The 17,450-nt window shown below is 37.4% G+C and overlaps 1 protein-coding gene across 1 annotated transcript; it reads left to right on the top strand.

Moving 5' to 3' along the window:
• The first annotated feature begins 557 nt into the window (after nt 1–557).
• Nucleotides 558–5,080, top strand: LOC144655279 (kelch-like protein 7). The gene has a single exon (XM_078515495.1). It carries the CDS (start codon nt 563–565, stop codon nt 2,327–2,329), a length of 1,767 nt encoding a protein of 588 aa, XP_078371621.1. The 5' UTR covers nt 558–562; the 3' UTR covers nt 2,330–5,080.
• The last annotated feature ends 12,370 nt before the right edge of the window (nt 5,081–17,450 follow it).

Genomic DNA, 17,450 nt, shown 5'->3' with positions numbered 1-17,450 from the left:
GGGACTTTGCTTTTAGAATGACAAGGCTCTACTACACTAGATGCTCTTCACACTCGAGTGCCTTGCTCATTAGATGTATTTACCAATTAATTCACGCTGAAAATAAGTTGCTACTGTTATCTTACCTCTTACCTTGGCAAACTTATATTTTGAGGTTTCCCTCTATTTGAAGGTAGCTTTGTACATCATAAAAAAGTACTCACTATAATATGACATAGCCCCTTCAAAAACGCTTTGAGTAGCAATCATTTTCCACCAAGAAAATATGAATCGTGAAAGTGACAAACAAAAGAATATCGTAATACAATACCGATGGAAACCCATTTGTTGTTTGTGGTTTCTGCGGTCTGAAGTTCTCGCATGTGATTGGCTAAACATAAACATTCCAGACATATTTTTTAGTGTTCACGCTTTTATATATAAGAAGGAGTGTTCAGTTTATATTAACTGAACCGTGTCGCATCACGCTTTGGCCGTATTACGTAATGACTGTAATTTGTAAGTTTTCGCTTTGGAAATTGAATACCGTATTACAATACTGACTGTACTGGCAGACAGCAAAATGGCAAACGAACGACGTAAGTTTAACGAAAGCAGCGAGGTTTCAGAGGTTTCTTATTCAAGCCAGATCCTTCGAACAATGAACGATTTCAGAAAAGAAGGTATGTTGTGCGATGTGACGATCAACGTACAAGGGGGACAGAAATATTCCGCTCACTGCACCGTCTTGGCCGCTTCCAGTCATTATTTTCGAAAGCTTTTCACTTATGATTCGCGGCCAAGGGATAATTTCGAAGTTGATTTACAATGGCTGTATCCCGAGGCTATGGAAGACATTTTAGACTACATGTACACCGGAGAGATACAGTTAGGAGAGAACGCTGAGGTGATCTTAACAGCTGCGGCGTATTTCTTCATCGAAGGCCTGTCAGACGTTGTCATTGAGTTCATGCAAGAGCACTTGGATCTTCAGAACTGCTTCTCCATTCTATCTTTGGCCGACGGACATTCGTTTCAAGCGTTGAAGTCTGCGTGCACCCGTTTTATTAGTGCTAATTTTGTTCAGGCTTGTGGTACGCCGGCATTTCTCTGTTTAGAGAAGACACATTTAAAGGAGGTCATCTCGAAAGATGATCTTGTGGTGACGAATGAGAAGGACGTTTTCAATGCTGTTGTACGCTGGATTAGCTACGACTTAGAGAATCGAGCTTGCCATTTTAAAGATCTTTTCACGTGTATCCACTTGGTTGGGATGTCAAGAGACTTTCTTTTGAGCGTCGTTGCCGGCGAGAAGCTCGTTCGGGAAAATGCCACGTGCTTTACTCTCGTACAGGAAGCACTGAAAACAGTCGGCTTAGGCCAGATTAGCACAAGTCCCACTCAAGTCTCTAAGAGATCACCAACTGAGTTTATTAGCGCTATTGTTATGTGTGGTGGTACTGGTAGCAAGTATGTTACACAGAATATTAAACACACCGCTTGCTACGTGCCTTCAGGTGATCAGTGGCTCGACTTACCGGATATGCTTCATGGTCGTAAAGGTCACTCGACAGCCGTGTGTAGCGGTGTTCTTTACAGCGTTGGACATCATTCCGTTTTCAGCCAAGAAAGCAGTCGGGTGGTTCAGTGCTATGTCCCAGGTGACAGCAGCTGGAGTACCCGCGCTTCCATGCCAGTCGGAAGCTGCTTCTCCGCTGCAGTCGCTTTTCAAGGGCAGCTCTATGTTATCGGCGGCATCCACCACGAGAATGATCATAAAACGGTTTCCGCCCGAGTAAGTCGCTACAATCCCGCAGTGGACAAATGGTACCCTGTTACCAGCATGAACTGCGCTCGGCAAGGCTTGTGCGCGGTGGTTCTCGACGGTACTATCCTTGCCATAGGAGGATGCGGTGTTGACGATACCTTCCGGCGCACGGTAGAGAGGTACGAGCCGCAGCACGACCGCTGGACCTTGGTGGAATCTATGGTGAAGAAGCGCTGTTTCGCTTCCGCAGCGGTCGTGAACGGTAAGGTGTTGGTGGTCGGGGGTCGCGAGACCGACCATGACTCGGGAATTCTCAACTGTTGCGAGATGTATGATCCTGTCAGTGGTCAGTGGACTATAGAGCCTGGAAGACTGAACACGGCGCGCTGTGCTGCCGGGATAGGAGCACTGGCGAATCGCGTGTTCGTATTTGGAGGCGAGAGTGAAGATGATGCTCTGGACAGTGTGGAATGCTGGGATGCTGAAACGCGCCAATGGACCACAGCAACACACATGCCTTTCAGCGCGTTTTACGTTCAAACTGAGGTTCTTTGCCTGCCCAAAAACTTGATAAGTATTTAGTGCTCAGATAAATATCAATCTGTTCCAGGTTACCACAAACAGAAACGTGATTTATATTTATGTGTCTGGAGTGGGTCGATTTAGGCGATTCTTTGATCAAACTGGTTAAAAGCGAACGAAATTGCTATGAAAGAATACATGTACAGGGCTCAATCCACCGTACGGATAAAGACGGCGGCTGTACATTTTACCACCACAATACCTTGCACAGCCCTTCAAGTTTGAATTTTTTAGAGGTTTTCTGTTCGTTTGTGTTTTTATGAGCATTTTTAGTGTTTTCGCGCGCTTTGAGCTATGGGTTAATGTAACAGTCGACATCTTTTTCGGTTCTGTGGATTAGTAAGCACTCGCGCGTGCTTATCAAGGAACTCCGTACTGAGTGACGTAGGACTAGTGATAAACAAAAAAAAAACAGAATCGGTTAACTGGTTAAAGCTGCAACAGAAACACTGAACGGCCAAAATGGAGATCGAATGGTCAAAACGGAATGCAATAAACTGACAAGACGTCAGATATACATTTTAGCACAATATTTTTTGATCGCAACGGTGAACGGTAGTGTTCCTCAAAAGCCATGTTTTTTTTAATTCGTTTTGTAGCTGAGATTCGACCAGGAAACTAAAACGCTGATTTCCATTTCAAGGTTCGCAGCTTGTAACTAAATAAGGGGCACAGGAATCCCGCCGCACCAAAAATAACCTGACCTGGCCTCTATTTTAGCAGGTATCAGCATAGCGGCCCAATTTCACGACTGTCAGCGAGCCGTTGAAGACCAATTAGTTGCATATTATAACCATATCCTTCTACGAGAGAATAATTTTTATGTGTTCCAAAAATAGTCTTTTTAAACCCAAAACAGAACATGGAGAGACTGATTGAGGTGAACAGAGGTCACCGAGAATTAAGTGAGAATTTACCTTAAGATTACTATTGTTAGCGGCTCCTAATTTTAGCGATTTTTTTCTGAGCAAGATTTAGCGGGTACTAAATTTAGCGATTTTTGTCCAACTCGCTAAGATCGCTAAAATTAGTAGCCGCTAACAATAGTAACCTTAAGCAGGTAGTACACAGATCGATCTTTACAGCTAAATCGAATGAGGTGAAATCAATCTTACTTCCACTGGGAATAAGACAATATATTCAAACTGAAATTTAGCGAAAATTTTTAGAGAGTTGTAAGACTATCCCAAACCAGCTTGGTTACAGGTCAGATGGTTTCACCTTCTGAAAATGTCAATGAAACATGTTTGATTTGAACTAGAAGTAGGAAACAATTATACCAGACTTAAAAGCCGATGTGTTCTCAAAACAGATATCATGCTTAATCCAATTTATGTCTAGACTATCTACAAATTGAGAAACGCTGGTTTTGTTTAACATACTCAAAATTTCAAGACGCTTTATCTCCAAAGTGAAGCATGATACTTTTTGCTGTATTATAGTACTGTCAGTGTGTGAAAATTGACTACGAAATCATTTTGAGCCTTGTCTCTCAGTTTATAATTTATTACCTATCAAATTAGGGTGCTACAAGATAATTCCACGAGATGAGAGAATTTACCCTCTAGGCAAATGAAATGACATTCACTTAAGGTATCACGGAAGGAAAATTGGCGTTTTCGTTCCAAGCCAAATTGTGTGCAAACCATCAATGGTAACCCCAATAAAGTTTATATTTTCTGAAAGCTTATTGAATAAAGATTGTAATTTTGGATTTTGTTTTGATAAAATAGACCATAATAAGCAACGTCAGCATTTTGTTTGCAATTATGATGTTGCGCAACTTTAGGTTTATTTGAGAACACATTTATGTGAGAGCCAAAACTTTTATATGGAATTTGATCTACATATATTGGTCTAAAAAACGGTGTCTCAGATTTTTCTTTTTTTGCTCCTTTAATTTTTATGAATTTTTAAACTTTAAAATGGCGTTATTAGGGCTTCTTTAAGTTTAAAAATTCATAAAAAAATTAATGGAGCAAGAAACGAAAAATCTGAGACACTGTTTTTTAGACCAATATATGTAGATCAAATTCCACATAATAGTTTTGGCTCTCATGTAAATATGTTCACAAATAAACCTAAAGTTGCACAACACCATAATTGCAAACAGAATGCTGACGTTGCTTATTATGGTCTATATTATCAAAACAAAATCCAAAATTACAATCTTTATTCAATAAGCTTTCAGAAAATATATACTTTGTTGGGGTTACCATTGATGGTTTGCACACAATTTGGCTTGAAACGAAAACGCCACGGCCCGCGCATGCGACGGCGGTCTGCAAAATTTTGAATAAATTTAACTTTATTCTCTAGTCTCGGGCCTAAATTCTTGGATCCTTTCAATACGCGATTTATGTAAATACCAATAATAGCTCTAGACTTGCCTAGACTTGGATATAGGCCAAGGGGCCTAGAGTTAAAAGGCATGGTGTCCTTTTTGAAAATTACCTGACTGAAAAATTGTTTCCAGGCTGCAGGGTCTTCCTTTTCCCGGAAAAGGTGGGTAACCTTGGGAGGTGGATAGGCCCCTGTATACGCCAATGAATACATTCTGTGCTATTTATATTATGTCAAGTTAACGATCTTCTAGATTATTACAGAACTGTACAATTCACTCTTATCTTTAACAGCATTTACTTTGCTCTACTATTATATTATATTATACTTTCTTTTTCGGCTGTTTGAGTACAAAAATATATAACTTTTGTAAATGATGACTGCGAAATTAAATACGATTTCTTCTATCGTTTTAGGTTTATATTTTTCAGATACTTAGATTCATATGCACTGGAAATGATGCGAATATAAACGCGTATAAAAATTCCAAACAAACTTAAAATTCCAATAGTGCCTGAAAAGAACGACATTTTTTTGGCTAGCGTTTAAGGTGGCTCAACTGGTTCCCACCCTACCGCCCGTGCCTGGGATGTGGGACCCTCCTCTCCCCTCGCCGGTGATCTCGGCCCAACTTCCCCCTTCCGCCCTACATAGGCCCTCTTTCCGTAAAATCCATGGTTTTAAATTTTTTCCTTTTGTAGGCAAAACACAGCACCTCGACGTTTCTTTCTCCTCATTTTTGATTTAATGAATGGGCGCGTCTTTTAGCATCTTAGTATTACTGTATTATAGGCCCGAAAATTCCGAATTAGCTTCTAGATTTCAGCCATCGGCGCCTTGTGGTCAGTCCTTTGAGCGATTTTCGAAAAATCTCCTGGTGCCGAGTAATACGAGCGAAAGTAAAAAACGCAATGACGTCATTTCGTCGCTTGCATCTGATGTCAATATCACTGGTCATAAAAAAATTCATCTTTATCTATACAACTGTGGTGATCGTTTTTCGATAGCTGTTTTGGCGACGTAGTTATTCTCAAATTGGCGGTGTTACCCCTTGATAATCCAGTTGAGCACCTTAAAGATTGATATACCAATACTAAAATACACGTTTATATTCACTCGTAGTGGGCAATAAAAGGAGAACCTCTCTCTGACCCTCTTTAACACCAAGAAAATGATTTAATAAGATGTTTATTATAATTGTCGCTCTGTAGAAAGGAAGGCATTTCAAGTCAAGGGCGTGGCTATGCCATCGTTGACTATTCGCTGATAGTTCCCATACCGTTTATGGCGGTAAAAAAAACATGAAATATGTTTCTATACCGTAATGATTCGATTTAGCGCCCTCCTTCCAATAAGCGCCCCCTTCCGAATAAGCGCCCCCCTTCGAATGTGTTTTTGTAAATAAGCGCCTCTATTCCAATAAGCGCCCCCATTCTAATTAGCGCCCTCATTCTTATAAGCGCCCCTATTCTAATAAGTGCCCCTATTGTGGATAACTGGCCCTACTGAAGTCATTGACGTCAACTAAATAAACTCCTGGCCGTTCACCGTACAGTTTATGTATATATTTACTGCTAAAATGAACAATTATTTTAAAAGTAACTGAACTTTTAACAATTTCTAACTGTTACAGTTTCTGTTATTGTTAGATATATTTGGTTGTTTCTCAAAAAATTAAATAAGCGCCCTGTCCCGAATAAGCGCCCTGTCTCGAATAAGCGCCCTCCCTCGAGATGCCAAAATTAAATAAGCGCCCCGGGCGCTAAATCGAATCATTACGGTATATCACTCACTTACTCATCCTCTTCGCTCCTCTGACTGGAGCATAAGGCTACATATTTCTATATATAACACCTTACAAAAAGTTTTAAGTCTACAGTCGAACCTCGTTATCTCGAACTTAAATCCATTAAACTCGGACGTTACAAACATTGAAAAAAGAAAGGATAGCGTGCAATATGATACTAGATATGATACTTTAGTCCGAGCTTACCCTCAGAGTCATTATACGTAATACCCTGAAGAAGAAAGGCAGTGCCTTTCGAAATAGCCTGCGAATACAGCCACCTCTCATTCGCTCCCGCTACTACGTGTTTCGCACATACCGGTAGTAGCGGGAGCGAATGAGAGGCGGCTGCATTCGCAGGCTACTTTTGAAATATTTTGGCATTGACATAAAATTCCTTTACTGTCAAAAACACCTTGAGTTTTGTCAAAACTCAAGGTGTATTTGACAATACATGTCAACGAGAACAGCCAGGGAGCTCAAATATTGCAATTCTTTGGGTGTTTTTAATAAAACAATTATTCCAAGAGCGCGCGTTTAATATAGTAAAAAGTTGGCTATGTAATATCCAACACGTGCTCATGTAATAATCGGCGTACCCCCTCCCCAGGTTTGTCAGACTGCCCTAACAGATATCGTGTTGATAACCATTTATACACCTCGCCTGAGAGGGGCACTGGAAGAGTAAAAAGTCTTGCCCAACGCAATGACCGCATCCAGGGTTTGAACCCGGACAGTTCGATCTTAGATGCAGCCTATAAGAATGAGCATTATGAAAAATATGGTCGATTTCGTAGCTCATATAGGGTGTGCGCCCTTCCTAAGCTCATCTTCAGAGTGCTTTTTCTTTTGATCTGTCATTCCCAAATTGAAGAGAAAAGCGCCTACAGCGGTACAACCGCCCTCCTTTTCCAGTAAGAGACTAGACTACCTTTCTGGAACCTATATTTCCATGCGCCCGTTGTAAACACTACTACTATTTTGTTTTCTTGGGCTAGGGGTATTGTTATGACCTGTTATCTACTGTTTTAAGAACCAATGAAGTAACTCGTTCCGAGAGGTAGTGGCGACACTCCTTTTCCCTCGCCCCCACCCCACCACACCCCACGGGCTGTCAGTTCAGCTAGTGTTTAATTTAAAGAGCCTTGACGAAGTGGGAGTATTCAAAGCGACTAAGAAAGGAGAAAAATCGGACTGAACAAATACAATGAAACGACGGAAATGGAGGGCGAATAAGAAAACCTTTTCCCAAACTGTAACTGCTGTTTTCATTTCATTTGATGGCAATTTAAAGGATAAACTGCGCAAAGTACCTTCCCTTGTTGGGAGATTTTTTTGGCGAATAAAAATTATCGGAAAAGTGCGGTACCGAGAACTTTTTATCTCAGCAGAATGCGTTGCGCGGAAAAAAAACAACAACAGAAAAGCACAAAACTACCTTCGAATTGAAAGAAGGCCCTCATAAACTTTTTCCAATTATCAACGGTTTTTTTTTCAAATTATGTTATGTATGACGTATCTCCTTTATCAGAACATAAAATATAGGGAAAATACACTGTTTTTTATTGACGAGGTGGTACTCCAACATATTGTTGTTGAGTTGATATATAAAAAATATCGCGAGATCTTGTTCTGAACAGTTATTTACTTATCACGAGTTTAAATTTTCCGCTCACAACTGGCAGTTTCCAAACACCCACAGTGGAAAGCCGCCTCCCAAAACACAGTTTATGTATTATTGTTATCTTTTAAGATTTTTCCGTATCCTCCTAAACAGTAGTTAACTTTCCACGAGTTCCAATTTTCTGCTCACATTTGGTCAGTTTCCAAACACCCACCGTGAAAGTCTCCAGCGAATCTCGGTTGGAGAGAGCATTAGTTCTCAATAGATTCGCCGTCAGAGTAACAGCTAATTTGTGAATGCATATTGTTCATTTATTTACAATTTTGTCAGACAACAATAATTTCGCAGTGAATCTAAGTGAGATAACTAAATTAAAACGTCGTTAAAAGTATATTTGAGACAAAGTGTTTGGCGACAAGCTGTGTGACATGTGGATTTTAACTGAGCCACTGAAATCGTCGGAAATTTATCCCTGTTCGTAATTCTACACCATACGCAAAACAGCTGGTTTTCCTAAGCCGCTATTCTTAAAATTTGTATATTATTTTGTAAAAAAAACCTTTGTTTGAAATCCTTGAGAATTCAAGAGAGCCTTGAATAATAAGTAAAGCGTGCCTTGTTATGTTAAACTTGATTTACATTTAGTGCACGACCGAAGCTTGATCTTGTCTGAAAATATCGTTTCTCATCAAGGTTATTATATTTTATCGAGTCTTCATTGGTACCCTAATAATTATCATGTTTCTTCAATCTCTTTTCATGTCGCGTTCGTTTTATATCAATATGTATTTGAGCAGTGTTTGTTGAACTCAATGTTCCATTCAACTATTGTTGAGTCTTCGCAAACAAAGAACAAAAAGGCTTCGTGATTCATTCAAAGACCAGCTTAAGAACAAAGATAGCCTCTTTCTTTGCCAAAGGGTTTTATTCAATCAAAGGAAGACGGGTTATCTGCATTATACAGTGTAGAAATTGGATAAAAAATTACCGGTAAAAGCCGTTTTATAATAGGCGGCCAATTTTGTATGTATATGGAAAATATCAATTACAAACTAATCATAAAAGCATTGATGGTAGACTTGTAAGGTCTCGCGGAATAACAAGTTTGCTTTTGTCGTGTCATAATGATATACGTGTTTCAGGAAATTGCAAAAACTTTCAGTTCTTGTCATATAGAAGCGCGGCAGCAAATTAAGTAGATGCCTTAAGGTTTCGGTAGAATTAGCTTAAATACTTACAAAATGTCAAGCTTCCTAAGTGGCTTTTAGGACTGAATTGCTATTTTAAGAAGAATCACTTGCAAATTATAAAACGAATTGTATACTAGAGTAAAATACATTGTGGTTTTCAGGCAATTGGAGATTTTGAAAACTTTGCACACATAATTCGATTTTATTGTTCTTATTAGGTAGACACAGAAAATTTAAACAGAAAAATCGTCGGACGTAACAAGACAAGAAGACAGATCCAAAGTTATATCACCAAAAAACCTATAAAAACTTATCTAAATTGAACTTTTAGAATTGATTACTACCAATTTGGTTGTCTACCAGATATTGAGATCACTAGGAGAATTAATTAGACATTATGGGCTATGTGATAATGTGTTTCAAATTGGCAAAACATATGTATAATTTCCTGGGTTTTCGAAGCTCATTATACTAGCTTTTTAGTAGATTTCTCGTCTTGTTTTGCCTGCGGGAATCAACGAAAATTAAGCGTGGCGGTGCCATTTAAATCCTCATAGAAATCGCTTTCTTTTTGCACTTTGTATCTGACTGGATGTCCCACTGTTAAAGCAGTAAACATCATTTTATCCCATGTTATTGATTATTATCGAAGGCAAGGAATAAACCACAAAATTTTACAGTCAAATTTGCAGGGTGGGAATCAAATTTTTGTCGCGCGCTGTGAAAGCTAAGCTGTTTTTTGAGAACTTAGCATACAAACGTAATTTGGTTAATTTAGAGGAAGGAAATATCGCTCGTGTTATTCATTTTCGGTTTCTAAAAGCCTATTTCCTCGAATATTGGGTAATTTAATTGTTAAAGCCGTTTTTCATGTATATTTTGCGTTTATACCGATATCCTCGACATCTGTTCTACTTTTATTAAAGGTGTTATTTTGTTCTTAAAGGACACAACAAAGGAAATAAAGCTTACGATATTATTTTCAATCTAGCAATATCAACTTCCTTTCAAATCAGTTTTCAATTGCTTTTTAGTGTTCAGCATAAGGCTTCACTCCAATTGACACGAAGATAAATACGGCCCTCTCTAAAACATGCGAGGTACATGAGTTTTAAACAGTTGTTTCTTGTACAGTGACTTAATGATTTTAGTTCCCCATCAAAACAACAGCATGTATATTCAAATAAGGTTAAATTAGGGACTGATAATAAATTTGAAGAGATGATTTAAAAAGATAATTAATAATATTTCGTCTCAAAGCTTTCGACTACGATAGGGATGCAAAAGTAAGCACGCTTTCTGCGCATTTTTTATTTAATTTCCACACGCCATCAAGTTCGTATGCCTTCTGCGTAATTCTAGGCTTGTTGTGTTAAATTTGAAAACAGGCATAATTCAATCGGTGTACTAAACTGAGCTAGGAAGCGCCCAGTCTAAAACCAAAACAAACCTATGTGAATTTTCTTCATCATAGAGGGCTGTTAGCTGAGATAAAATACTTCAATTTAGAGGTCATTGCCACCTCATGTTTTGTGCTATATCACTTCTTTTGAAGCGATATTGAGATTCGCTGATAATCAAATGAAGGAGGGCCACCAAAACACATGTAGCTTTCTCTCACAGCACAAAACATAGTGTTTTAAACAAGCCTATTCTTTTGTGACAAAAGGATGTAGTTGCGAGCTTAAAAAGGTGTAGATTTTTCTGTGGTGTTTTCTCGAGTTTCTAGCGTGATTTCCATAGCTGAAAATGCCGCCAAACAAAAGAACTACTTTTAGTGGAACGACAAGTTGAGTAAAATAAGATACACTATACGACAAAGGACTATTAGTTTTAAATCTATGAATAACAAATTTTAAGTGTTAAATTACCCCTGTTTCGCCTTCGATATCTGAACTCAGAAATCCATGTATTTTAAGAACAAATCTATCCTTCAACAAAAGTATCAGTTGAAAAACATTGTTGAAAACACCTCAACTTAAAGTACGCCGACAATTTACTTTGTCAGTGCTATTAAATAAGCTTAACAGTTTGTCCTTTTTGTTCGGCAATCTTTTGAAGCATCTCAAAATGATTTTGTGTCAATTTTAGCTAATTTTTTCGGCTTTATTTTTTTGTTAATTACCAACAAGTAAACGAAGAAGCCGGGACTGAGAAATCAGGAAATATGTAGCAAGTATTCTTGGTGTACAAACAATATTTAACAAATGACTCCCCGCTTTAACACGAGCAGTGCAAGAACTTTATTAATGATGGTCAACTAAATAAAGATTTCTGGCAGTCATTTTGATAAATTTTGCTCTATTTTATTTGCAGGTAAATAGAGAACTAGCAAATCTTATCTAAGGAACACTAAATGGCAACTTTGGCTAATCATAACATTATTTGACTGATTAAATATGAAATGGATTTCAAGGATATTTGTAATGTTGCAATGCTATAAAACGAATGCTTTCATTTAGGGACCGACCGATTTCGGTTTAAAATGAAGTTTTTAAAATAAATTAAAGGTTGTAATATAATGCTTAAAATCATATTTAGTTTTGAAGTGAAACAAGAGAGCTGTTTTTTTCACTTGGCCCAGCCCGGCTAGCTATATAATTTGCCGCCGTCAGCTACTGAAATTAAAGGGAAAACAAATCTAAAAGGCAAACATTGAAGGCTCTATCAAAGTTATGTGTAATGTGCATCGACGGACTTATGCTTAATTACAACATATATACTGACTTTATTACCTATTAAGATTGCTGCAGTTTTTTAAAGGATGTTTTATGCATCACTACAACATGAACAACGTTAGTGGAAACTGAACAAAGTCGCACTCCTTAAACCCAACATGAAACATTTTAACACAGAACGGCAGCAGTTCTTAAAAGATTGTACTACGAAGGGAGAATTTTTCTCCAATAGGAGTGATTTCTAAATCAATTTGTTTCTTGAATATAATTCAGTCTTTCTAAAGTTTAATACAAAATCATACGTCAAAAGTCATTAAATTGAGTAGATTGGATGAAGAAATAAAGAGATTGACTGGCCAATTTCTTAGTGGATTTACTGAATTTGCAGATTGTTGACATATCTGCATATGTAACACTTCCAGGCAATAAAATATGGCGGACGTTTGGATGCAAGCCCGACAGAAAATTAACCACTTATCTTAGTATTTTACGTTCGAAACTCTGTAATACAATGTCTTTGTTTGAAAAGCGAAACAAGTTACTTAAAAGGCTCAGCAAAGTGTACTGATAAGCTAATGATCGCTGTAATTCCAGCAAATAAGATAGTTATCAACAAAGTTCAAGACGTTCTCCAAGGAAATTCGCGCGAGTGAAACACGTTCGCGCGTGAAAGACGCGCGTGTCTTGTCGCCTTCGATCTTTTAGGTTTGTATGGATGTTCAGCAACTTTTATCGATTATGAAGAACCACAAGGAGAAATACGAAAAACGAGACTTCGTGTTGTTTAAAGAATTTGGACAAACTAACGAATTCTATAGCTAAGCATCCTTGCATATCAAGTCTATCAATAAATTTGAATTCTTATGACTGCTGAAATAGGGTAGCCGATAAACAGATATGTTTTCTTGCAAGGATAAGAATTGACACATATAATGAAAAATAGCAAGACTTGTTTAAAACTGTTTAATCTAAAGTGATTGATAATGATAAACGAGTTAACATTTGACAAACTAGCTGGAATTCAGGTCTCTTAACACTGGAGGTGATTTTAGTAGTGACAGTAGAGACAAGATAAAGTTAATAAATTGTATGTACCTTTAGCGCCACTATATTAACAGTAACTGAATTTACTTTATTTCCACACCGTTTCTGCTAGCTGGGAGAATTTCTTGAAATATTACAACAATTTCTCTATTGAATTATGTTACAACATTGTATGGAGAATTAAGTTTGATCATCCTTCAGTCAAAGGGAAAATCGCCAGTAAAAGGTTACGTCTAAAAAATAGACAGAAATTTCAATTCTTCTCAAATCCATTAAGAGCAAACATGGACCTTCAGTTTCGAGACATGGTATAAGAACGTCCGCATATTTTAGTTAGAAACTCATGCTTGTAAAAAAAAAAAAAAACTAGAAAAGCTTCAAATTAACTTCCTTTGATCAAATTGCTTAAATTTGTGCGTTTTTTGGTAATGTGTTACAGTCATGTTTCAGTGTCAGAGATGAGTTTTTCCGCACCATAAAAGCAAAAATATTTGCTCCCATTTGAAACGCTGTACCGCCTGGAAAAATAATGATAAACCGTTGGACATAGACTGTGATACGCTACTCAGTTTTGTGCGCTTTCTGGAAAACTGAGAAAGATTTTTATCAATCGGGTTATTGGCCTCTCTAAATGTCAGTTTAATCGTCAAGTTTGGTAATTGAATCATGGAAAAACAGGGTTTTGTTCTGCTCAGAAATGCTTGCGGAAAGTTTCGAGCTGGAAGCGGGAAACGGGAAAATTACAAGTACTTGTGTTCGCGGGCGTAACCCTATGTCCAGACCCTTTTTGGATGGCCGCGCTTTGAGGAGAGCTCACGCTTGGCGTAAATATCAGTGCAGCAAACAAGGGCAGCGAACCATATATAGAAAGAAACGAACGTTTTGGAGGATTGAAATAAACTCGGGAACAAACAAACCTCACACTTTCGAACTCCGAGATACAATCAGAAATAAAACGAGATTGTTGTTCAGAAACCAGGGAGTATTTTAGTCTCTTCTATAAAAACCTTTCCCGAGAACGCACGATATTGCTTGCTAGCGAAAATTTCCAATATAAGTGTAAACATTTATTGCTTGTAATAAAAGATTCAAGATAGAGCTTGCCGCAAAAATCATGTTAAGTTTTACGCATGGCAATGAGAACTGTATGAGATTTTCTTTCTTTCTCAGTAACTCGCGCGCTTTTTAAGGTTCGGAAATTTTAATTTTAGGCAACGTCACATCAAATATTTAGACTTTAACTTGATTAAAAAAAAATCGCAAAACACACTTCTCGAAGGTATACCGTAAACTTAATTACATCGAATGAGTAATTAAAGTCAAGAAACTCTGCAAACTGCATTTCACATCAGTGCCAAGGAAATGACAAAAATATTTGTCGAATGAAAAATATCAAATTTGTTGCACGTCAGATTCGCTTATCGTGCATCGCAAATTCATAAATAGTGAGAATATATCTACGATTATTAACAGACATCGCCTTAAGACAGTTCAGATTTTACTCTCATCTTAGAGGATCAAAGATAACATATATCAGAAAATATATACGCTGGTAAAGTTCTTCTAGTGGAAAATGACTACGGTAAACTTAAAAAAAAATTATCAGTGTTGTTTGTATTTTTTTTGAATTTTTATGATAAAATGTCGTACATCAAAAGAAATCAGATTTTAAAATGTACTCGTCCTCTTCTATCTGTTTTATTTTCCTTTTTTGTAGTTACAAAGGTGGAAAAAAAGAAAACAAGAATTTAAATTAATTAAAAAATGGTCAGAAATTTTGAATTTTAAATTTGTTCTCCCTCTAATATTTCTGTTATCAGTCGTTTTCTTCGCCGTGTACTGATTAAATGATAACACCTTGATTAATAGTTTTCGAAGATATAGGAAGAGCTTAGAAAGCCATCGGAAGTTTCTTTCCCCACACCAGCCGATTTCATTGCGGAAAATCTTTGAATACGTTAAAAGCAAAGGCGCTAAAAGACGCTAAAAGGCTATTATGATTTCAAATCAGAGAAAAGACAGTGATAAATAAAAACGTGAAAGTCTTGGCACTTTTCCGTTTTCATACAAATTGGAGAAATTCCACAAAGTTCCGTCCAAGTCTCGCCTAGTAAGCAAACAGAACTTACACGAAATAATTAAAAACTCATTTGGCCTCGAGTTGTGTTTGCGAACTTCAGCCGCCAACACAGGTGTAGGAAATACGCATTTCGGCGTTATCTTGATGGAGATAACACTTTTCGTGCGAATCTTTTGGATATCGCGAATATGAATCTCCTTTATTAACTGCACGCGTATTGGCGCACTGTTCGCGCGCGCTGTTGACAACACGTCAACCTACTTCCAGTCCGAACGCCATCCACTAGCGATGGCCGCTTTGATAAGCTAGTAAATGGGTGAGCGCCGAGAGCGGTTCCGAACTGACAATCAAAACTTTTTATAGCCGCTATCGAAAGCTTATGTACAGGAGATGAAAGTCTAGACCTCAAAAAGCTACGAAACGCGATCTTTTATCTTAATATCTTGCTGATCTCCTTGAAAAAAGCCCCTGTAAATCCGCTTTTTTTGGTCATGAAAACACGAAATATATGTCGATATTTGACCGGGTTTTTACACTGAAATAACCTTCTTTTTAGAAGTTATAAAACCTCTCTTAATAAAATTTCTTCTATCTTGTGTAACGAGTAAATAAAAGAACTTTTTGAAAGTCTGGCCTTAAATCAAGATCAATCTAATCATTTTATCGTGAATGCCGAACATTTTGAAATATTTGGCAGGAAAGAAAAAAAGAAATTCAGATAACTATATCAGAGAAAGTAATTCTGACAAGAAAGTCACTTGTGATCGCGATTTTCTTGATTTCTCTCTTTTCAAAACTTACCCCATTCATATTCGACTGACAACTAAGCATCCCCGTAACAACACATAATTTTTATATTCACCATAAAGAGAACAGCTTTTCATTACACTTCATTACCTTTCACAAATAGAATTCAGGATTTTTTCCCCGATAGCGATCCGAGGAAATGTCAGCCTCAAAAATCATTCTCTTGTCGTCGATATAATGAAATAAATTCGGCTGTGTAAATAATGTTTATAGCTGGAGTAGATATCTCCTTTTCTAGCCCACGTACATGTCTTGTTTTCGCCGGTTAAAATTCCTTTGAATGGGCGGGAAACGAGCTAAATATATTTCTCTGTGCTCTCGATTCTCGTCGCAAAATGGCTGTTTTTTATTTTTAATTTGTATGAACAATTTTTCGCTTTAAAGACGTCTTTATAGAACTAGAAACTGTTCGTTTGCAACTCAGCTAAGACATTTGACGCTTCAAAGTACATGTTATTTTTCTCTCCCTGAATAATTTATTCGGCTTCGTTGAGAAAAACAAAATTCACCCGTTCATCTGAATGAAATCACTTGTCGTTTTAATCGTTAACTCTATTCGAGCACCTTGAAATTCAGTAAAAACCTGCACTTTTTTTTAGACAAATGACAGAACTAAAGAAGCCAGATGATTTAGTTTAGCTATATTCTCTTGCGGTGCGGTTTGCGGAATACCGAAATGCCGTCTTCTCGTCTGAGGATTTGCCCTGGCTCTTGCCCTTTTCAGAAGCGAAGGCGTTCGGTATGTCTTCTGTGCACGAAACCATTGTTAGTTTTATATCTGTTTGTGAATTTGAGTTAGTTTGGTAACCAATTCGTAAGAAAGGAAGGAGATTTTAAAATGAGTTCAATTTTAAAGTGATCTTTGATATAAAGTGTAGGGTTTCGGTTTTAATGGCTTGTTAGTAGTAATGTGTTGTATAATCAACTTCATCTTTGGACAGAAAACATGACTCAAAATTCAAACTAACGAGCCGACATTTGTGTGGGATGCAAAAAAGGAATTTATTGTTCAAAAACGTAGTATTTTTTTGGGCAAAGCGGTTTCTGACGGCAAAACCTTTAGTTACCCAGTTACGTTCGAATCAATACAAAAAAAAATGGCCTAATTTAGACGACTTAGTAGAACTACCGACTTTGTTTTCGATGTAGCTTGCAAAACAAGAGAACCTAAGCCTTCCAATTTTAATGTCATACATCGATTTAAATCATAATTTAATTCCTGTTAAAAGGCGATTAGGAAGTACTGTTTATACCGCTATAAAGTCTTATAATTAAACATAAAAACTTCTGCAAGTACCGTACGGAAAAAATTTCAGTCGAGCAAAAGCTGTAATTTAGCGAGAGGTATAGAGGTCTGTGGATTGTATTTTAGTTTCACCATTATGATTTCTGCTGTAAAAACAAGATATATTGATCACTTTAGCAGTCATTTGCTGCCGCGAGACTTCAATGTTCAATTGGAAATATTAGGGCTAATTTACACCTTTAGGTTGCTTTTGTTTTCGTTGCTCGGAGCAGCGTAATAGAGTCACAAATATCGAGGAAGATTCGCTTATTTATCTGTTTCAG

This window comes from Oculina patagonica, chromosome 5 (assembly GCF_052425735.1).
Source record: "Oculina patagonica isolate OP01 chromosome 5, crgOcupat, whole genome shotgun sequence".
Classification (NCBI taxonomy): Eukaryota; Metazoa; Cnidaria; class Anthozoa; order Scleractinia; family Oculinidae; genus Oculina; species Oculina patagonica.
This window is presented reverse-complemented; position numbering and strand designations above follow the sequence as displayed.

Bases quoted from the DNA above. Each gene is read 5' to 3' on its own strand.
- LOC144655279 (XM_078515495.1), top strand. From the start codon at position 563: ATGGCAAACGAACGACGTAAGTTTAACGAAAGCAGCGAGGTTTCAGAG.